Source organism: Cornus florida, unplaced genomic scaffold, assembly GCF_030987335.1.
Source record: "Cornus florida cultivar Cherokee Brave unplaced genomic scaffold, ASM3098733v1 CherokeeBrave_3.0.0_Hap2_Chr04, whole genome shotgun sequence".
Lineage (NCBI taxonomy): Eukaryota > Viridiplantae > Streptophyta > Magnoliopsida > Cornales > Cornaceae > Cornus > Cornus florida.
In genome coordinates, this window is record NW_026775574.1 from 100,640,134 (window position 1) to 100,663,074 (window position 22,941).

The following is a 22,941-nucleotide window of genomic DNA, read 5'->3' on the forward strand; positions in this document are numbered from 1 at the left end:
AGTTTACTGATATAATGTGAAAATTTGATATATATATATAACATGGAACTCTTCTAAAATGAGGACTTTTGGTGCACAAGATTGTACGTGCAATCCCACATAAACATCGAACTGCTAAAATAATAAAATAAAAAACGTCTAAATTAAATTAACACTCATGGTGTAAATTAAAATAAAAAGTTGTGTTAGGTTTTAAAGTGGTGATATTGGTGCTTCAAGAAATGTTTTTCACACTTCAACCCCAAATCTCAAATAAGAAAATCAATAATCTTGGAACTTGTTTGATATTATGATAATAAACAAACAGAAGTTGACAACTTACCGCCAACAAACAGAAGCCTGAGTAACCAAAAACACAAATTGTGCTGTGTACTCAACAAAAATTATCACCTCAAAGTATGATAATTTGAAGTGATATTGAAAGAAAAATAAAAATAATGTAATAACATTAAAACATCAACTACAAGTACATAAAAAGGCTACCTTTCACTTTTGTTTTACGGACGTAACAAAAATTATTAAAATTGCCACAAGATCCTTATATGACTATAATCAATTTAAGATAATTAGAAATAGAACTTAATTCACCTGAGTAGTGTAACTTTACAACTTGAGCCAAAATAAGACGTCAGAAAAGAACTGAAAATTTTTCAATTACAGGAATCAGCACCAACATACAATTTAATTCAAAAAAAAAAAAAAAAAGGAACAAGAAAACTCATTGGGCTTTGGTTACAAACCTGGCTACTCTTCCAAAAAAAACCATTAGGGCTTAAAAAGTGACTAAAGCAAGCTCTCTCTCTCTCTCTGAGTTGTGAGTTTCATTATTTTTAAGAGCAGATAACAATAAGACTTTTAAATTAAGGAATATCAGAAAACAACCCAAATCACTTCCATGCTTTCCTCCCACGAAACTGTTTGCCAGAACGATTCTGTTTTTTCTTTTTCTCCACTCGTGATTTTGCTACCTTCGATCTCTTTGCAGCAAGAGGCATAGCCTTTTTGTGCTCTTTCTGCCGATTGCTCAAACCACCAGTCTGTTCACAATCAAAACATTAGAAACAGGATGTAGTAGTCAACAAAATTCTACTGCCCTAAAAATTGCTCAACATTTTAACTCAAAACACAGAATGTTAAACATTTAACTCCGACAATCAAGGACAAGGCTTACAAGGAAATTATAACTCACACGAAATGCTGACTGAAGGTTTACGATTGGACAAGAAAAAAATGGAAGTACTGTGTATTTCTAAGAATCTAGAAACATTGTGTAAAAGCAAACCTTTTTCTTTTTTATAGCAGTACGAGCCTGGTACTTCCCTGTCTCTTCCCTCCCAGCTCTTATCAATGCCAGTCTTTCGTCCTTGCTTAGCTTTATTCGCATATGAGCCTACAAAAAAGAAAATAATGAGGAAAACAACTCCTGAGAATTTAACAAATATATTCTCTATATATTTTTTGGTCTCTAGTTATACATTGACCCATAATGGGAGGATGAAAAGTGAGCCACTAAGAAATAGAGAACTCACTTCAAGTTTGTCAGGATCCACTCTCTTAAGACTTAGTTGATCGGAACTTGGAACCTTGAAAGGTGTAGTAGACCTCGCATCTGAATCTTTTCTTAAGAGTCCATGCTGAGTTAAAGCAATCTTTGCTTCCTTCTTTGCCTATACCATAAAAGACAAAGTAAAGAATAAAGAAGCATGGCAAAATCAACAGGGAACTTTAGTGGAACAAACAGATAAAATTTTGGTTGACACACACCTTTAGTTTTTTTATTCGTTGAAAGTCCTCATTAGAAAGAATACCATCCGTTGTATCTGATGATGCAGGTTGCAGCTTCGCTCCTGCCAATCTCTTTAATGCCCGAAGACTTGAATCAGCACCATTCAATTGTTCATCAAAATCAGAAAATTTCCTCTTCTGTGCTTTAGATTTTTTTTTCCCAACCTCATTATCCATGGGATTCTTTTGGAAATTATTGGATGCTTCACAGTCGTCCCTCTCATCACCATCGCCATAGTCATCCTCGTCCTCATCATTATCATCTTCATCAGTGACATTATCCTCATTGTCAGTGGAGTTATTATCATCTTCAGCCACATCATCTTCTACTTGCAATTCATCATCGTCACTTTCAGTATCTACATTAAGGCCACTATTAGTGTCACTGAATGTCTGGTTTTCCTCATCAAGACTAGCATTGCTATCACTGCCACCATCCTCTTTAACAGTATTAACCTCTTCATCATTTTGATCGTCATCAGAAGAGCAACCAAATTCATGTTCATCACTATCATCACCACCACTGCCATCCAAATCTTTGTCATCATGTAATAACTCAACATCAGGTACATTGCTAGCAACATTCACTTCTCCAAATGCTTTTGGCCTTGCCTTTGGGTCAGTAGGGCGTCCACGATCTTTCTTAATCAGAAGCGAGGGGCAAACCTGCAATTAAGCTCTGTTAGTCTATCTGAATCTTACCCCACCTAAAAGCCAGGACCATCACACACACACACACACACGCACAGATACACGTGCGCGCGCACATACACACGCGCGCAAGAGAGAGAGAGAGAGAGAGAGAGAGAGCAAATCCAACCACTTCTTCATAGTACCTCTCTGAACAGACTAACGAGCGAACGAGCAGCTGAGGAAACTGCCTTCTCATGTGATTTCCTATATAGTACAAGATCTTGCAGCAAGTCCTCTGTCATCAACTAATTGCCATAAAGCATATTCAGAAATAAGAAAAAGAAATATTTTCAGTGACTTGCACTAAATCATTGGTAAAACTAAAATATAGTTATGCACATCTCATAATCAAGGTTTCGGATGGAAGTATACCAAAGGCATGCGCATGCATATCTCCCTCACCACATTCAATCCAACAGCTATGGCCTGACAAAAGAAAATGTAGAAAATAAATTTACTGCATGTTAAGGAAATACTATTATTAGGAAGCAATAAAGTGATACCTCTGTTCGTGAACGATCATGAACAAATTGATTGACTATTTGTCTGAATAGTGGTTCAACTGCATCTGGTGGCACCTACTCAAAAGAAGAATTCCCTTAAGAAAACGTAGGGACTATGGAAGGTTTATTAAAAGATGAAAAGGGGAACAAGAAGAAGTAATTTGATTGTAGAACTACGTATTACAGTGATAAGATCTCATCAAGCTAATGTTTACCATACCATATCATGGCAAGCCTGAGCAGCTGCTGCTAGTAAACTTGTCACATCACGTTGATGGGGCTGCAAATGCCAATATAGTCATACTACTAATTCAAAAAAGAAAAATGATCTTCAATGCGTAAGTGAAACAGCATACCTGAACGTATTTCTGAAGGAAATGATAGAAGTTCAGTAAAATCAAGCGATGAAGCCCAACAGTTCGAGCAATTACTTTCAACAGCATCATCTTAACCTGAAGTGACAAGCAAAAATTGCACTTCGGTAGGAAATCATTTAAAAAATACAAAACACAAAGCTAGAACTCATCATAGGAGCAAACAAACTAGGACAAGCTCTGCTTAAGGCAAGGCAATAGGTTGCTTCTTGATGGATACTGCTGTCTGGCGTATTATAAAGAACCATAAACCAAAATTTCCTTCAACAATAAGGATTTTCGTGAATGAATCTGCTCAATTTTTGAAAATGTTGTACTTCCTTTTTTCACAATAAGTGAACCATCCTACCGTCTTTTTTTCCGGTGAAAAGGGCAAGTTTATAAGAAAAGTAAAATCTGTACAGGTGCTCTCTCAATGGAGGGAAGCAAGGCAAAATGCCACAAGGTTGCAAGCAACCATACAGTCTTCCTTAGAGAACCTACAAGAACCTAAGGCCCTATTTGAGAATTACAATCAAGCATTCAAGAAAATGCAAAAACAAAATAACAAAAGAACCATTCTACTGTCTTCATTCTTCTTCATTGTTTATATTTTCAATTTTTAATTTTTATTTCTTCATTTACTACAAAACCTGATGAGTTGAGCAATAGACAAAAATCAAGAAAATCAACCAACAAGAACTCATTCAAAGTCTCCTTTCAACCACTACTTGGGCCTAACAACAGATGCAGAAAATGACCCACACATCGTTTCAAATCAAGATAGCAAACAAGTAAAAAGACACAAAAATAAAAATTGATTCAGAATGAAATGTGAACCCACAGCCTAAGCAGAATATTTCTTTCTTGAATTACGAACAGAAGATGCCAAGCATGGTGGATTTTCAACGAACAGAAGACACAATTTATCTTTTTTTCATACCCAAAGTCATTTTTAGAGAAAAACATTTTCCCCCTATTCTCTCATTATCCAGCTACATCTCTCTCTTACCATTTTTTTGATAAATTACATCTCTCTCTTACCGTTTTTTTGATAAATTACATCTCTCTCTTACCGTTTTCCATCAAGAACAATCCCTTCCCCGTTTTTCTTCCTCTCAAATCTGGTTTCAATCACTAACTATACTAAAAAAATAATCCCAAATAGCCAGACCCAAAATAGAAAGACAGATAGGCAAGAAACACCTGGAGAAAAAAAAAAAATTAACCTGCAAATAGTACCAGAAAATGAGACACTGGTTTAGGGGGAAAACATGAAATAGAAAACGTGGAGCTAAAGTAATATATACCAAATTGGTGAAGAGCTACTACCTCGAACCGTTCGTTGCAAGTTTGAAGGCGAGAAAAGAGCTTCTCTGCAAATCCCTAAAGCAAGAAAATAAATTAGCATTCTTCTTTTAATTGTACAGCTAAAATTAATATTACTACATATTATATGGAGGACTGACAAACCTGAGCATCTTTCAGATGGTTGAGTGGTGAATAGTAATTCGAATTACTGGTTTCTGATGACATCCGCTGCTGCCTTTTCATGCTACGAATGGCACGCTCCAATTTTGCTTTCTTTTTCTTTTTACTAGAAACTGTACCTTTATGGTTTGCCTAAGAATTCAAATAAACATAAATTAACCTGCCATGAAAGTTAGTATGGAGTATATGTTTTCTGAAATCTTGTTTGAAAACACCATCAGAGAGCTGAAATTATGATGAAAGAAAAAAAATTCCTTATGCAGTACGCATTGCAAGTTATGCAGTTAGAATGCTAGACAAGCAGATGCAAAATATCTGTAAATAATTACCAATCACAACAATATATCAGAGAGAGGTCTTCTGTACTAAAATTTTGTGAAAGTCTCCAACCAGTCTCATAGAAAGAATCAGCTTCTCAAGATATCTAAGAAATGACTATGAACCTGAGAAAGGTCTTGCTGCCTGTAACTGACCTTATAGATGGCTTCTCTATTAATAATAACATGTGGCTGTTGAGTAGTCAAATCATCATCACTGCTTGAACCATCACTATCATCGTCGTCGTCGTCATCAATCTTCTCACAATCAAGAAGAAATGAAAGAGCAGCAATCATGATCCTGCGAAATTCAATTTTAAAGGCAGCTTTGTCAAATTCAAGATTGGAAATGATATAACATCTAAGAAATATATATACCTTGACGATGTATGAAAACATGCTGTACATATCGCATTGGCTGTTCTTTCATCAGACCACACCTTTCTCCGATGAAGGTCGCAAAGTGTGGTAAGAGATCGTTTCGCTTTTGCTTCATCTTCTTGCTTTAAAAATAAATGCATTTCACATTAAATCTAAACCAATACAAATAAATCTATGGACACATTATAAAAGCTAAGAACGTTAAGAACCTGTAGCATTGCAAACAAAATGTTCTGAAGAGCCCGGTTCTTTGCTTCATTTTTATGCTTCTGATTCATACGCCTAATACTATGAATAACATGCGAGAATGCCAATTTCTTCAAAACCCTGTCCCCTAGAGTCTGAAGCTCCATGAACAGCGCAAGAGTCTCCCCAATATCAACCATCTACCAAACCAACAATTAAATCAAAATCAAATAAAACAATACCCAAAACCCCCTACCATTCATTCCCTAGAAGATTAAACAAATTAAACTCTAAATCTCCTGTTACATTCGTTATAATTTCTGATAATAAGAGTTCTTTTTTAAGAACAAAATATACTTAACTAAGACAATGGTTGTTCCCTAAATACTAATCATCTGAATAACAAAACAAAGCATTCGATATTTCAAAATATTTCCTTTTCCAACATTTTATCAGCAATAACCGATCACAACAATGCCAAAAGTGATGAAAATTCTATATGATTGAGTTTCAACCACAATTAAGCTAAATAATTCAATTGTACTAACTCAAAATTTTGGCAACCTAAAACCCTGCAATCAAGTGACTTCTCTTTTCTAACATTTCAAGCATTCAATATTTCTAAAATATTTCCTCTTTGTACATTTTCTCAGCAATCACTGATAACAACAATACCAAAACTGATGAAAATTCTATATCTGATTGATACCCAACTATAATTAAGCAAAATAATTCAATTGTACTAACTAAAAATTTTGACAACCTAAAACCCAACAATCAAATCAACTGACTTCTCTTTTCCAACATTTTCTCGCAAGCAAACCCAACTCAGTATTATTTCTAACAACCCAAATATCAGTAAAGGCCAAAGCTTTTAACAACAAATGAAATCTGACAGGGTCGGAGTACCTTGCGATTGATGAGAAGAATCAAATCTTAAAGAGTTTAAGCTAAATAACAGCAATATCAAAAGTGATGAAAATTCTATATGATTGATTTCCAACGATATTAAGCTAAATAATTCAATTGTATTAACTCAAAATTTTGACAACCTAAAACCCAACAATCAAGTGAATTCCCTTTCCCAAATGAAATCTGACAGTTCTGCAATACCTTGCGATTGATGAGAAGTATCAAAGCTTGAGTGACTTGACAGCGAAGTGACGACGGAAGTGACCGACCTGCAGAGCGGAGCAAATCGGCGAGCTGATTGGGGAACTGAGAGAGCTGTTTAGGGTAGAACGGAGTGACATGGGCCAAGAACATGGCTCGTTCGCCGAGGTCCTTGGCGACGGTGGGGTCGCTGCCGATGCCGCTGATGGAGGTGAAGTTTAGAGCCGCCTGTTGGTGGAAGAGCTCGATGGAGGACTTGAATTGACTGTAGAGGAGGTTGAGCTCGGTCTCGTAGCCTTCTGGGTCGCACTTCATCTTTGATTGCAGTGCCGGTAGGCTCAGCTTCTCTGCTGTCCGGCCTGAGGCAGACACTGATTCCGATGAGATTCCGGTGACGGAGTGACGAGAAGGGGTCGACATGGTTGCTTCGTCTCTCTTTCTCTCTCCCCCTCGCAAAGTTGATGAGCTTAAAGGTACAGAGGGAAACCCTAGAAAAACCCTAAACAGAACATCGTAGAGACAGACGGTGTTAAAGCGGTGATGACGTTGTGGATTGTAGGGTTGTACTTTGGAACTGTTTTAATGAAGGGTAGTTTTTCCTAAAGGTACAACATTTTGAAGCCTGATTCTAGGGATTTCATAATTTTCATTTGACCTGTCATCCCAAGCGAAATTTTTTATTTATATTATGATTCCGAGCATTTTTTTTTTTTTTTTTGTTTTTCGGCAAACAAACAGCAACAGCATCAACACAAATAACCTTTTGCTGCCAAATCCAAAATATCAGCATGATTATGAATAAGAGCAATATCACTTGTAATATAAGTCCGAGAAAGCTTAACAAGCACATAAATGACTCCGTTGCCATGCTGACAAACATGACTTATCAAAAGAAAGATAATGAATCTCAACCAGGCCACCATTCTCGCCATTCACAGCCTGAATCACCAGCAACGAATCACATTCAAATCAAACCTTATCATAACACTGAGATAAAGCCCACAAGACTACTTTACGAAAAAAGATAGCCTCGGCCTGGGAAGCATTAGACAATGTGAAAGGGGAAATTCCGGAAGACAGCCCCTCCACCACCAACACGGTTCGACAAGAAAAACAATGCATCCACATTACATTTAATCATGAGTTACTCAAATTTCACTATTAAAATTAGGGTGTTTATTAAAATTAAATTAAACCATTGTAATGAGTAGAACTGTATCTAATTCAGTTGGATGCCATAGTTTATATGATTAGTTCAGTTTGATTCTATAGTTTGTATGATTATTCTAAATTGATCCGGTTTTATAATGTATATGACTATTCTAAATTAATCAAGTTTCATAATGTATATGATTATTCTAATTTAATCCGATTTGATTTAATAAAAATATTAAAAAGAAGAAGACTTGAATATGATCACATCTAATCACTCACTGAAAAATAAAAAATAAAAACTGAAAACTCTACCAAATACGCCAGGAGGCTCGAGTTTAAGTTTGAAACTCCAAATTTTTTTTATATTGGTTGGAGTCCGGATCGAACCCTCCTTGGAGGCTCGGAGTTTTAAGGGTAGTTTTGTGAACAGAAGTAAAAGAGTGCGCGCAGCACTTTCTGGAGCGCCAATAGTGATACCATCATCTGTTATGGGTTTCCCTGAAATTATATAAAATGATTAAAATCCCATGCTTTTGGGCTATAAAGAACAGAAGGCTTGAACGGTCGGAAGCACAAAATGAAACTTCAAAACCTACCGAGGAACTCTGCCATTGCAGCCCTGAAAAACGAGTTTCATTCTGGGCAATACCCAAATAGTCTTCAGGTCTCCGTCTCTCTCTCTCTATGTATATAATATGTTTTTTCATATTTATGGATTCAATACAACAATGTTTTAATTGAATTCTTGGTGGGTTTATATCTGATTAACTGATTATTAGTGAAAACAGTAAAGTTGGAACGATGGGTCAGAGATAATGTAATGACTGGAATTTAGTCTGTGCAAATAAAACCCGTTAGTGAACTAAACAAGGTAATGATTGTGATTATCAGATATTAGGAAACACAAAGTTCTCAGTTCAAACAGAGAAATTTCACATTGGATGGCTATAACAGAAGGCCAATTATGTAGAGGCACTTTTCTGATTTGACAATCCTTATAAATCAAATGCCGTTTGCAAGTAGATTTCTTTTTTCTTGGATAAGTAATTTGGGTCATTCATGATTGCTCCATCTCAACACAAAGTAGCATCAAATTAGGCTATGGTTTGGAACACATTGAACAGCACTTCAAAGTGAGGCAGGAATATTTAATTTTTCATTGTCCAAATCATGAAATGGTAAGGTTGCTCCATTTTGACCTAGTGGTCACGGGTTCGAAATTGAAAACTTCTTTGCAGAGGTAAGGCTGCATACATCTGACTCTCCTCAATACCCGCAATGGCGGGAGCCTCGTGCACTAGGCTAGTTGTTAGCCCTCATTGTCCAAATCATAGGGTACGTGCATATACCGGCTCGAGGGGAGCTTTTGTTTGTGATTGATAGTTGTAAATTGTTGTGCTATTGTCTATACTTCACTGTCTTCACAAGTTGAGGTCACAGGGATTTCTTATGTGTACAATTTATCCCTCATAGTTAAATTCTTCTATTTCTGAACATGTTGCATTTTCTTGAATTCTCAATATGCATATGGCTCTCTTATTCGATTAGAAGAAATAAGTATTGTTTCATTTGTGATTCGGAGTTGATCAACTTCCTCCAACAATTTTAGGGTGTTTCCGGAGTCAAACTGTGTGGTAAAGACTTCATAGCAAAGTTACTTGACAGAAGATGGACATTGCCACAACCAGATGCCAAAATTCACCAAGTAATGGTATCTGACATGCAAATACAACATGGAGGCGGACCATTTGGAAATCTCTCATTCATAAACAATACTCATCCATCTTTGGGTGATAGTATTGTGGAAAATAGCAATCAATGCCGCCCGTCCTTTTATGTTGTGAGGGATGATTTGTTGCACCCACTGGTAAATGGTAATAAGGCAAGAAAACTGGATGGACTGTTTCCTCTCATTGAAGATCATTCAGTAACTGATGTGGTGAGTTCATATTTATTCTGGGTTCACAGCAGCTCAATTCTGTAAGATGTACTTGTTTGTTGAATTGAAATATAGACTCTTCGTTTACTTGCCACGTGTTTAGGAATATCAGTTATTTTCTAATTTGATAAGCGACATTTCTATCTGCAAGCATGTGGCACAAATTCAGGGGTTTGACCATGTTTAGTTGATGGGATTGTGAGCATGAGAATACCTAATAACAAGTCTTGGACGAAATTTTTTTATGTTCTCTATGTCGGCTTGCACACTTGGAACAAGTACACAATATAGACTTTTAAAATTGACGCAGACTTATTTGATACTGAATTGTGTCAGTTTTACTTTTAGCATAGAGGAGCTTATTTTATTGTTGGGTCTCAGCTGTTCATTGTTATTGCATTTTTCTTTTCTTTTTTTTTCGTGATTTGTGTACTCCTAGGCTCCTAGCACCTTTGAGACTTATTCCTAGGATTTTGAGTCACTTCCAGGATCATGTAATATCCAATTGGGACATTTTCTAGGTTACATGTGGAGGTTGCCAAAGTGCACATGCAGCAGCTGTTGGTAGGTAGTCCATTCTTGCAGTAATACATTTTTCCTGATTTTTGTTTCCTTGAAATTCAGCTTCATTATCTTGCTGAATTGAGTTCTAGAATGAAGTTTCTAATCATTGGCTTCACATATGGATATGGCAGCTGTTTCATGTGCGGAGAAAGGACTGACTTCACATTTGCTTCTCAGAGGAGAACAGCCTGAAATTCCTACTGGCTACAATCTTATTTCCATGCTATATGGAAATGTTACTTATGTTCCAAGATCTCTTTATGCAAAGAGGGAGGAAATGATTGCAAGGCATGCAAATTTGTTGGCAGGCAGCAGCGATTCTGTTATACGGCTCAGCGATATCTTTGAGGCTTCCTTTACAGTCCCAACATCTGGAAAGTCAGACTGTGAGCGAATTAATGCTCATAGACATGCTGAAAATTCAAAAAAGGTTGTTATTGTCAATGAAGGCGCTGGAGATGCTGTAGGATTACTAGGTGATTGCAAAATTGTATTCTTGTATTTCTTTGTTTGCATGTTTTATTTGCATGTGTGAGAGCAAAGAGCTCATCCCATGTACAATGCCATCGGAGGGCCTTGGATCGCTGGCATTGCGCAAAGCCTTTGGGTTGGAGGCTTGAACTATGCCTATGTGGCAACTTTATGGGTTAAGGGGCATGCATACTAGTCAAGTGGACTGTCTGTGTTCTGTTAGCATGTCGTGTGCCCAAACATGGAATTTTGTCTTGGGTTCAGACATGCACATGGAATCAAGTGGCTCGAAGAACACGATTATGGATCAATACCATGCACGGAGGCTAAGCATTGGCGCTGCACTTCTTGGAATGCGTACGGGAATGATGCCTATTGTGTTGGAATCATTAATGCTTCTATAGTGCTGCTGGCTTATGTTATCTATGTGCTTAGGTGTGCATGAGAGGGCAGGGGTTGTCTCATGAGCTATGCTACAGATCCTGCTGCTTGGGTAAACTGGTCATGGCTTCTGAAATCAAGTAGCCACATGGTCCTTTTTGCTGCATAAAAAAGGAAAAAAAGAAAAAATAGAATTGTTGGGTCATTCAAATGTGCTTGTAACATCAACATTGTATTATAGATGATGTAAGGTATAGCTCATATTGACCTTTTGAGTAATAATTTTTGAAAAAAAAAATAAAAATCCTTCCAACTGATCTGAGGAAATATTTCCAAAACAATCAAGAATATATGTGCATATGGTCATGGTCATCCTGTTGATTCTCTTTTTCTTGGATAGGAATGCAAATGCTGATTCACAAATTACCACCAGTTCATGGTTTGCGGTGTACTAAATAGAATGGTCAAGGAAAATTAATTTTTACCTACCTTCAGAATGTTTACTTCATATTGTTTGCTGATATATTTGGTTGTTCTTCCATCTGATGTATTTGTCAAATTTGCATTAGTTGTTTATTTGTTTGTCTTTGTTCGTTCTTGTTTCATTGACATGGTAGCCACTTAATTGATACAGTTATTATGCTAATTTATTTATCTATCTATTTATTTTTTTAACAGTTTCTCTCTCTCACAGGTGTAATTCGCCTTGTTCAGTATTTATCCCAGAATCATTTACTTGGAAAAGAGCAGGCCTTAAAATTTGTTGTTGATGCTGGTACTGGGACAACAGCTGTTGGTCTAGGACTTGGGTCCATATGTTTAGGGTTTGTGTTCATCAACTTATGGCTGATTTAATACGTTCACATAAGACTGAGCATTATAGAACCTAGTATTGCAGCAGCACTTGAACAATCACTTCTCTTTCCTTTTCTTTCCCCCATTTTTCTATTAGGCTCCCATGGGAGGTAACTGCGGTGATGCTAGCTGATTCTATAGATGGATACAGAAAACAGGAAGAACGCTTGGTTTCTGATTTCCGGAGGTGTTGTGCTTTTCCTCTTGTGGATGAAGTCTTAAGCAGAGTGAATGGTGGAGTTGTGCACTGGGTAGAACGTAGCTGCCCGAGAAAGTAAGTGCTATGCGTATGGCCTTGACAACAGCTTCCACTTCTCTTTTCTGCTGCTGCCGTGGTGGTGGTTGTTCTTTTTATTTTTTTTATTTTTACTTTCCTCTGCATGTGTTTGGTTAGGGGGTAAGGGATAGGTTTAATAGTCCACATCCTCTAAAAGCTTTTAGTGCAATCAAGTATTATCATTATGTTTGAGAGGGTAATGTTTATCTCAGCATTATTCCAACAATTACAACTTGAGCTCATGGTGTCCTTATGGTGGGTGTTTGGTTGGCCACCATCTTTGACAATTTAAACTTTTAGAGGAGTTGGTTGTTAACATTTCCAAAATGCAAACTATACAATTAATTTGAGCAGCATTTTGTCATCACAATTTAAGTATCTGCGTTTTCTATGATGTTGTATTGCACATTTTTACAGTGATACTTTCTTTTAACATGTGAATTAAAGAATAGAAATAAAAACATTCACTGATGATTTATGACACCTTGGTTCAAGTTCTGTATTGCATTTAAGTGTACTTTGTTCTGTCAAACCCTATTTTATACTTTCTTGGTTGCCTGATTCTGATACAACTTCTATCTTATATGGAATGCTAAATAGCTCCTGCGTGTACGGCCCTCAAAATTTTCTCCCCTCTTTTGCCAATTAATACAATCCTACCCCACACTACATATTTTTATTTTGTGTTGAGTTGTATATGTTTGAATAAGTATTCTTAATCAAGAGGTCTCTTTGTTGTTCTACCTTTCAGGTTTGGTAATGTGTTGACAGGAGAAGTTAAGGCATGCCAACAAATTGCTCAGCAAACTGGTGTTCCAGTGGATCCTGTGTATACATTAGCTGCTTGGGAACTAGCTACACAACTTGGCCTCGAGGCGGCAAAAGGAGGTGCAGCAGTAGTGATGCTTCACACTGGTGGTACACTCGGCATGTTTGGTTTAGCGCAGCGGTACAAGTCTTACTTCCACACACTCAAAAATAAAGAACGGTGAATAAATTGTTCTCCAGAACAAAAAAATATATATACAGACATTATTTTCTACATGAATACTTTGAATTATGTATTATATTGGAAATGAAACTTGATTTGTGCAATGCAATCTGTATCTTGCCTTTTTCATTTCCTCAGCATATTCTTGATTCGCATGCCAGAGTTACTTGGTCTGTTCATGTTAGTCTAGCAATATATATATATATATATATATACAGAAATAAAATAATAAAAAATTAAAAATAATCAGGAACTTTGTGCTGTGAATTGGCTTGTGGGTACAAGCAACTAACTAGTTAGTCTGGACACCAATGCATTACGCTTGATCAAACCTGAGTTTGATAGTTTAAGCCATAGCATACTATAAATTGCATTACTGTTGGTGATCGTCCCAATCATAATGAGAAATTATTGCATCATGTTGCATGTAGGCACTCCACTAGTTAGCATCTGATAGATGTTATTACAATAATGTTTTATCACCTCGTACTGGTCCTGAGTGGGAGATAGGATCAAATGCTTTGTTTGATTTGCAGATTTAATGAGAGAAAGGAAAAGACAATACTACGTAATTCAGCCTTTTGTTCAGTTTCCTATGAAAACATGAGAGAAAAGAAAAATTAGCTCAGTTCGGATAAGAGTAGGTTGTGATCGGTTTGTGTAGGTTCACAAAGGGGTTTTAGCCTTGTTGTATCTGTTGTCACTTTGAGGCCAGTACCAATCCTTGCAAGCCTATTTGGGTTCAGAATCTACTTGTACTCCCAACTCTTTGGACAGGGTTCGAGGTCTAGTAGATTACTTGATGAAGAAAGACTTTTGAGACCAGTGTAGGAAGGATTTAAGTTTGGCCAAGGACAAAGGTGTGTTGAATTCTTGAAGTCATTGGCTTGGGCAACCTTTTGCCGTGGGTGAAAATTTCTTCAACAGTAATTCTTGGTGCATAGTACCATTGAACTGCCATGGTGTTTTTATTGGGTAGGCATACTGCCTAAACATGTATTTTTCAGAAAATTTTGATGCATTAGCAGGAGAGAGGCACATTAATTTCATACATACACACAACAATTTGTGTGTGTGTGTGTTTTGGTTTTGGTTAGGCACAAGACAATTAGAGGAATTAGGGCCCACAAGTGAATGATTAATAGTCTAACCAGGTAACTTATCATTGGGGGTCAGATTGTATTCTTATGCAAAATCAAGTTTGGGCCCATTAATTTTTTCTTTCAGAAAGATTTCCAATTTGGATTCCTGAAACTACTGGCAACTTTTGGTGCTTTGCTATCTATTAAAGATCATCTCATTTATCTGTTATGCCTTCAAGAACATCATGACAAAGAAAGCATTTGTGTTTTTGTGCTTGTCTGGGAAGTAGAAAAGTAACTATGTCATTGCATTGGGCTTGCCATATAATTTTATGTATGAACATTCTTGATCACAGTGTTAATTTCGAATAAACAATGCGATTAACATATAACATATAATTGAGCCATCTAGAATCTCATTCCCAAGTTAATAAAGTAGGTATGAAACCATGATCTCCAACACACAGCAATTAAAGCACCATCCCGGGACACGGCGTGTGACGGCATTTCCGAGATTATAATGCTCTTCATTAACCCTAAAAAATATTAGACCAATACTTAGAATGGTGATGGCAGCCTCCCTTTTAGGTCACAAATTAGGCTAACATTCCTGGAAACAAGGGAAGCAGATAAGTATGGTCCAATGCACATATCTTGTCCCACTCGCAGACCCTTAGTGTTAAAAGAATGAAGAACTTCAGGCACTTTGTATGCCTAACAGTACTTACCATTGGTGAAAAGTGAGACCATTATTTGTTAAAAGTAGGCCAGTAGGGTCATAATGTTCTGAAATTGTCTTTCCCTTCTCCCCCTCCTATTTCAAAAAATAGTTATTGTGCTTGTTTGGTTTGTGAGAAAACATTGGAAAAGATGGAAAGAAATAGAGAAGCTCAACCCTTCAAAAGATTTCTAGTTTGTGAATACTTTTCTTGCAATTTCTCAGCAATCAAGAAGAGCATAAGAGCACTTTCTGAATGACATCTAAAAGGAAAATGGACCACTGCAAGAACCATGGAATTTAATTCGAATCTTGTGTTTCCTTGTCTTCTCCCAGTGATGAACACTTCACATATATGTATATATATGTCCCTTAAGGGTGCATGATCTTATCATTTTTCTTTCTTTTTTTTTTTTTTTCACCAAAGACTTTACAGTTTAGCTGGAAGTCTGCACCATTGAAAAAGTTAGGTAAATGCAGAAAAATTGCCTCCTTTTAGGCAAAGTTTAGTTTGATAATTGAAGAGTAGAGAGCACATGTTGAATGCTGAGGTGCTCATAGAAAGGCTAATGTGGGTGGGGCTGACTCACCAACACAAGGGAATGTTTCTTGTGTGCTTGGACTTGGAACATACTGCAGCAAAACGTCTTTAAAAGGGTGGGGAGACATCCCTTTCACTTACTTTTTGTAGCATCAAATATAATTATTGATATATATCTATATATAATATACATATATAGAGAGAGAGAGGATTGTGACCCATGATCTATGTGAAAGAATGGGGAACACAAACTACATAAGCTAGTAAGCTAGCTGCTACTGCATGAACATTAATTAATATTAAGCTTTTGAATGAGACAAATATGAATATTAAATAAATAGAGGACCATGAAGATGTCTTGTTAACCCAATATATTAGTGGATTTGGTGAACTTTAGAGTGTCTGGTTTTAACTTTTTACGCCTACTAATCTAACTTCTAACGCTTCTTGTCTTGAAAATAATAATAATAATAATTAGAGGACGATTAGTTCACTGTTATAATCTCTCTTTTAAAAGAGCCGTGAGGGTTCGAGTTTTATAAAATTTTAATATTATCTCTATTGAAATTACAGAAAAACCCACTATTGCCCTAACTCAATAGTTTGAATGCCCTTGGAGCATATGCTTTGTTTGCAATTAGACATCTAACTCAATTACGGATATTGAATTTCTAATTATAATTTAAAGAAATATATTTAGACAATACACACACACATATATATATATGTATGTATATATGCAAAGTATATATATGATTTGCTCTCCACTTTTACTTTATATGATTTGTCACTGCAGTGGCAGCCCCGGGTCAATTAAATTGGAATTGTAAAATCATGCCCTATATGGTTCTGTCAAATTCATATTCATGTGACCAAAACCTTTAAGGACAAGTGAACAGAGAGGGACCCCATACTTAATACTTTCCAGATCTTTGTTATTACAATATGATGTACCATCTTCACATAACATGGAATTGTATTGACAACAAATAGATAGATAGATATATATATATATATATATATATATATATAATGCAAAAGGAAAACATGGACGTAGAGAATAACAAAGACAACATAAAACTAATATGATTAAGGTGGTGGAGGCATTGGAAATCACATGTCGGACTTGAGATTTTATTTTAATCTCAATTTCCGGCACACGTGTTCTAGACATGGGTACTTGAGTAGTTTGCAACTTTTTTGCACTTTATTACTAGAAGTTTCTTTAATTTTAAAACTATAGAACTAAATGTGTAACTTTTAACACCATAATCAAATCTCTGTGGCGCCGGGCAGTCATTGCAATGGAAGAGATTTAGAATGAGATTAGAACAATGGTTGTCTTAAGGTTTTTACTCTTTTTTTTTAAGCGGTTATCCGGATTTTGTGTGCATATGGTTCGGTTTGGTACAATTTTTAAAATAATCGGAACCATTCTTAACAATTTCTAAAAATTAGAACAGAAACCACTGAAATATGGAACCGAAACCGAACCGATTCGATTCGATTCTGACCCCCTGTTTTTGTTTTATTTTTTTTATTTATAGAAATATCTTGACTTGACCTTGGGCCACATCTACGGCCAAACAAGCATAAATAGACATATATATATATCTTTTCGGTAAATATAGACATATATATTAGTAATTATATAATTAAAAAATAATATATATAATTATTAGGGTTGTTCCGGTTCTTAACTGTTTCAAAATTTTGGAACCGGAACCGTTAAGAATTGGAATCGAAGTACTGATTCTGGTTCTTAATTGTTCCACTAGTTCTTTGTGCACTCCTACATATGTGACCCGATTTTGGTTGTCTCAGGGTTTTTGTTTTTTAAAAAATAATAATAAAATAAAATTATTTGAACCCATTTTGTCTTCCAGGTCAGAAATTCAGAAAAGAGAATATAGACAGCCAAACAAAGAGGAAGGAGAGGAACAAGGGTTGGGGGTATGAGAACTCGTAATCTCGATTTTTCATTGCATGGTGAAATTTTTTAATCAATATTTACAGTAGGTTATACGTTAAATGACGTAAATTTTTGCATATTGTGTGGTGTGTGGTTTACGTTTTCTCATTTTTTTATTTTTTATTTAGTATATATTTATAATTTGAAAACATGTGATTATTCGACCTTGGGCCACATTTACAGCAAAACAAACATAAATAGGCATATATATATATATATATATCTTTTGGGTAACTATAAACATATATTTTAGTAATTATATAATTATTAGGTCTATTCCGATTCTTAACGGTTTTCTGGTTCTTAATGGTTTCACCGGTTTTTTGTGTGACCCGATTTTAGTTGTGTTATGCTTCTTCTTCTTTTTCAAATAATAATAAAATAAAATTATTTGAACCCATTTTGTCTTCCAGGTCGAAAATTTGGTATCTAGGCTCTATTATAACTCATTAAATATGAATGCTAGGATTTGTAAGGTTGGTATGTGAGAATATAGACAGCCAAACAAAGAGCAAGGGGAGGAAGAAGAGTTAGGGTGCGAGAACTCGTAATCTCCATTTTTCATTATATAGTGAAATTTTTTAATTAATTTGAACTGTACGTTAAACTTTAAATGACATAAATCTTTGAATATTGTGTAATGTGTGTTTTACGTTTTCTCATATATATATATATATATATATATATTTGAGCTTTTATAATTAATACTCGTAGTATATATATATAATTTGAAAACATGTGATTAATTACCCTTAAACATATTTTTCAAACAAAGCATCTACCAAAAAAAAAAAAAAAAAGATTTAAAGGCGAATTAGTTAAATAGAAATGAATATAAAATACCTAAAATTAACCTTTATCCTCGTTTTCCATGAAAACAAACAAACAAAAATGTGTTATTCCAACATTAATTGTCCTTTCGTGTTCTTCATTAAATCCAAGAATCTAATAAGGAAGACACGTGTGATTTTTTTCTCGCCAGGCACCATATATTAGAAATTAATAAAGACAGATACAATAGCTTGACTGAACCGGATTAAATGAGTCAAAATTTCCACATTGGATAGCATTGACTGTCGTCCTTGTTTTTAAAGCACAAAAAATGCCCCTCTTGATGGTCTTTGTTATCTCCGAAGAAGGATCTTACAAGAATGGAAAAAATTATATATATATATATATATATATATATTTTTTAAATTTAAAATGAACATATATTATTTTATTATTGTATTACATCAGTTATAAAAAAATTAAATAAAAAAAAAAAAAAAATCTTACAGTGGAAAATTATAACATATTTAAAAATGCACAGTTTAATGAGATCTTGTGGACCAATTAAAATTGTATAGCATCTTATCCTGAGTTATAAATTGAACCTATTGTCTTTCATTTAGATAAAAAGTCTCATTGCAATTGAATAATGTTATTCAAATGACTCTCTACTAATTATTATTTCTCTATACTTAGTTATTGGATTGAAAAATGTACTAAATGATTCATTTGATTTTTTAAAAAATTTAAAAATCAGTTTTAAATGGTTTATTTGACTTTGAACAATACTTTGGTCCAACTCAGGTTGATGTGGCTCAATAAATTTAAAACAAGTATTCAAAAACAAAAGTTAAAATTTAAAACACATGTCAAAAAGCAAAAGTTAAACAATGCCTAATTTAATTTTATATTTAATTTTAACGTCACAATTTTATAGGACCACGTTAGCATTCATTCAACCTGGACCCAAGTATTGTTCTTTAACTTTTTACCACATCACAAATATATATATATATATATATATATATATATATAATAATCATAATCATAATACTAATAGTATGATATTAAATATGAAAAACCCACTATTCTTGTCATTAATAACTCTCTTAATAACAATTATTCGTTTATCATCAATGCTTAAATATAAAGAGATTAAATGATTCATTTAATATTTCACAAATATTGAAAAACAGTCTCAAATTAATCCTAATACTACTTAAATATAAAGAGCTCATCACTCTTGTTAGCATATGATTCTTTTAATAAAATTATTCAGTGTAATTATGTTGAAAATGAATAATAATTCAAGATATTGACAATCCCAATTTCACATTGAATTTTTTATTTTTTTTGAGAGAAATGAGAACCATATATTGTTAGATTCAACAAATTAGATTGAACTAATTTCAAAAGGACTAATCTTATTCAATCGGATTTTTTTTTTTTTCTCTCTTTGACTCTTCAAATTTAATTTAATTGATTAATTAAATAAGATCACGATTCATGATTAAAGTTTAATTAATTATATATATATATATATGTGTGAAAAGTGAAAACTCTTTTAAAAATTAACCAGACAAATCCACTTCAAGTACTCAATACAATAATTTTGTATTCTAATGATGGAACAAAACCTGAACCACAACGGAGCAAGAGGGGAATAGGTCAATGTGAATGAAACAGACCAAGACACGAACATGTTTACATATACGTACATTGTAGAGAGAAACTGAGGCACTAGAGTTAATAATATACGTACACAAAATAAAGCACTGTACATACTCGACTAGTCAAAATGGCATAGCAACATGAAAAATAGTACATATTCACCAGCACAATTATTATACGAGTACACTCTCCCGCCATGTTTTGGGGGAAACAAACAACTCCTTTGGCCTTTGGAGAATGTACCTTCAACCTCCATCCTCCTCCCGCGCTTTTCTTTTCACAAATAAGGTGCAACAATGACAGATTGGCAAGACTGATGAGTCAATTCGAGTTCTAATTTAGATGTATAAAAATTTTGAGTAATGATATGGTTGGCCGTATGGATCGATACGCGATGTATCGGTTGGTTCGTAAATCTTTTTCAAGGGTCCGATAACGTTACACATCTCCATGAACTTACTGAAATTTTTAATAATGATATGGTTCGTAATACTGATCGATACGCGACATTTCGGTAGGTTCGTAACTCATTTTCAAGGATTCGATAGCGTTGCACCTCTCAGAAAACTTGCTGATTTACATTAATATGCGTTAGAGTCCATTACACTGCAACTGTGAACCATGTATGGAATGCAACAGATAAATAATTTAGATTAATTTAATAGGAGTAAATATTGACATTAACGTTTCGCTAACATCAGCTCTAACTTATATAAAACAACTGAAATCTGATTCTCCAAGTCTAAATCATTACTTTAAAATCTTTAGTCGGAGAGAGTGTAACTTGATTTTCGTTTAATGAGACGTTCAATTCGAGTTTGTTTATATATTTATTTATTTTTTGTAGGAAACTCACATCCATTTTATTCTTATAACCTCAATTTTTTACTTTAATAGAAAAAGGAAACTCATATCTATTATATCATTATTTTCTCTTCCAACAAAATGAACAAAAATGAAAAAGAAAAAGAAAAGAAAAGAAAGGACACAATTTCTTTTGGAGTGATTTTTCATTAATCTCTTCTATCTAATTTTATTCCTTCCTACCAAATTGAGCATAAAAGAAGAAGAAAAAAAATTACCACCAGACCAATGCCCTAGTGGTACTATCAATTTGATAGATTAGTTGAGTTATGATGGATTTACTACTATTTTAATTAATAATAGCAATAATAAATAGGTTGCATGCAAACTTGGATGACTCCCAATTCAAATTGTTTAATTTAACTTCAATTTATATCGTGGTATAATTAGTGTTGTAAATAAACTCTGTGTTAATTATTTTGACAAACTCGTTTGTTTTAGGGTTTAGCTAACTCAAAAAAAATTTATTGCTGGTTATGATTTTGAAAAGCTTGAGTTGTTTGAATCATTTAAACGAGTTGAATTCAATCTCCTAATCGTATTTAAGCTTGGTTGAGGTTGCTTGGCTTATTTATGCTACCAATAAAATATATGCAACAACAAATTAATTGGCAAATATGTTAAAATTAGAAATAAATATATATTAAAATTGTACATCTATACCCAATACAAACTTACACGCTGGACAAAGATCCTACCACATTCCCCTTTTGAACATATTGAAGCTTAAATTTAGTCATGTCATCGTCTGATCAAATAAACGAGTTGAATTCAATCTTCTAATCGTACTTAAGCTTAGTTTGTGATCGTGTTCGAGGTTGCTTGGCTTATATATGCTACTAATAAAATATTTACAACAACAAATTAACAGGCGTGTAAATAATTTCAGTATATTTTAATTTTATACTTTCTTACAAAGACATGATAAATCAGAAATAAATATTTGTTAAAATTGTATATCCATACTAGTACTCAATATAAACTTACACGAGCTTAGTGTTAGTGTTACAAGTTAAGGACAAAGATCCTACCAAATTCTCCTTTCGAACATATTGAAGCTTAGATTTAGCCATGTCTTCCACTGATCAAATAAGTTCAGAAATCAAGTTTTAGGTCAATTTGTTTATTACAGAATGATTTCGGGTTAGATTTTAAGACACTGTATTTCAAATTATTTATAAACAATTCAATTTATTTGTCATTGTTGATGGAGTAAAATTAGAAAATTAAAATGAATAATGATTTAAGTAACAATTTTGATAGTTATTGAATTTAATTTATGTGAGCTGAGTGGTGAGGTCCAGTGACGTTGTTGATGAGATTCACTATTACTACGTTCACATAAATTAAATTCGATAAGAGGCTGAAAATAATTTCTAAATAACTACTCATTTAAATTTGAAAATTGGGAAAGTGCAATTTTCACAAATGGGTATAAGTAGGGGCCACACAAAAAGGGTATTATAAAGGTCAGGAGGGTAATTTCAACACAAGTACTTGATTTAGAAAATTTTGGTTCAAAAGGAAGTATAGTGGAATGGAAACTCCTTAATTGTTTTTGTTGTTTTTTTTTAATAGAGGATCCAAATTCTCCTGGACATATATAGGGCAGAGAGAGACTAGACTAGAAATAGACAGTCTAGAGAGAGAGAGAGAGATTGAGTGTGTCTGTGTTTTTGGAGAGAGAGTGTGTGTCTAGAGAGAGAAAAAGAAATGTACTGCAGCTACTCGGGAAGCTAATAAGCTATGGAATATAACGAGAGCCGGCGATTCAGAACCCAGCCAAGAAACCGTACTTGACTTGCTTTTACCTCACCGGAAAACCGCTCTCGCCGTTCTCTCCGCTGGTTTTCTACCCAAAACCGCC

General features: G+C 34.5%; 2 protein-coding genes across 2 annotated transcripts; one reads left to right on the forward strand and one right to left on the reverse strand.

Annotated features, from left to right (window-relative positions):
- Positions 1 to 563: 563 nt before the first annotated feature.
- LOC132304225 (uncharacterized) lies at positions 564 to 7,355 on the reverse strand. The gene is made up of 15 exons (XM_059801805.1): positions 6,823 to 7,355; positions 5,733 to 5,909; positions 5,521 to 5,645; positions 5,299 to 5,443; positions 4,808 to 4,957; positions 4,667 to 4,720; positions 3,338 to 3,433; positions 3,202 to 3,261; positions 2,982 to 3,056; positions 2,851 to 2,904; positions 2,622 to 2,723; positions 1,765 to 2,451; positions 1,530 to 1,667; positions 1,283 to 1,390; positions 564 to 1,037 (listed from the first exon to the last, which is right to left on the reverse strand). The coding sequence occupies exons 1-15, from the start codon at positions 7,240 to 7,242 to the stop codon at positions 888 to 890; spliced, it is 2,541 nt and encodes an 846-aa protein (XP_059657788.1). The 5' UTR covers positions 7,243 to 7,355; the 3' UTR covers positions 564 to 887.
- Positions 7,356 to 8,402: 1,047 nt separating this feature from the next.
- LOC132304226 (D-cysteine desulfhydrase 2, mitochondrial) lies at positions 8,403 to 13,564 on the forward strand. The gene is made up of 7 exons (XM_059801806.1): positions 8,403 to 8,641; positions 9,587 to 9,916; positions 10,438 to 10,480; positions 10,612 to 10,956; positions 12,027 to 12,156; positions 12,285 to 12,461; positions 13,216 to 13,564. Exons 1-7 carry the CDS (start codon positions 8,555 to 8,557, stop codon positions 13,454 to 13,456), a joined length of 1,353 nt encoding a protein of 450 aa, XP_059657789.1. The 5' UTR covers positions 8,403 to 8,554; the 3' UTR covers positions 13,457 to 13,564.
- The last annotated feature ends 9,377 nt before the right edge of the window (positions 13,565 to 22,941 follow it).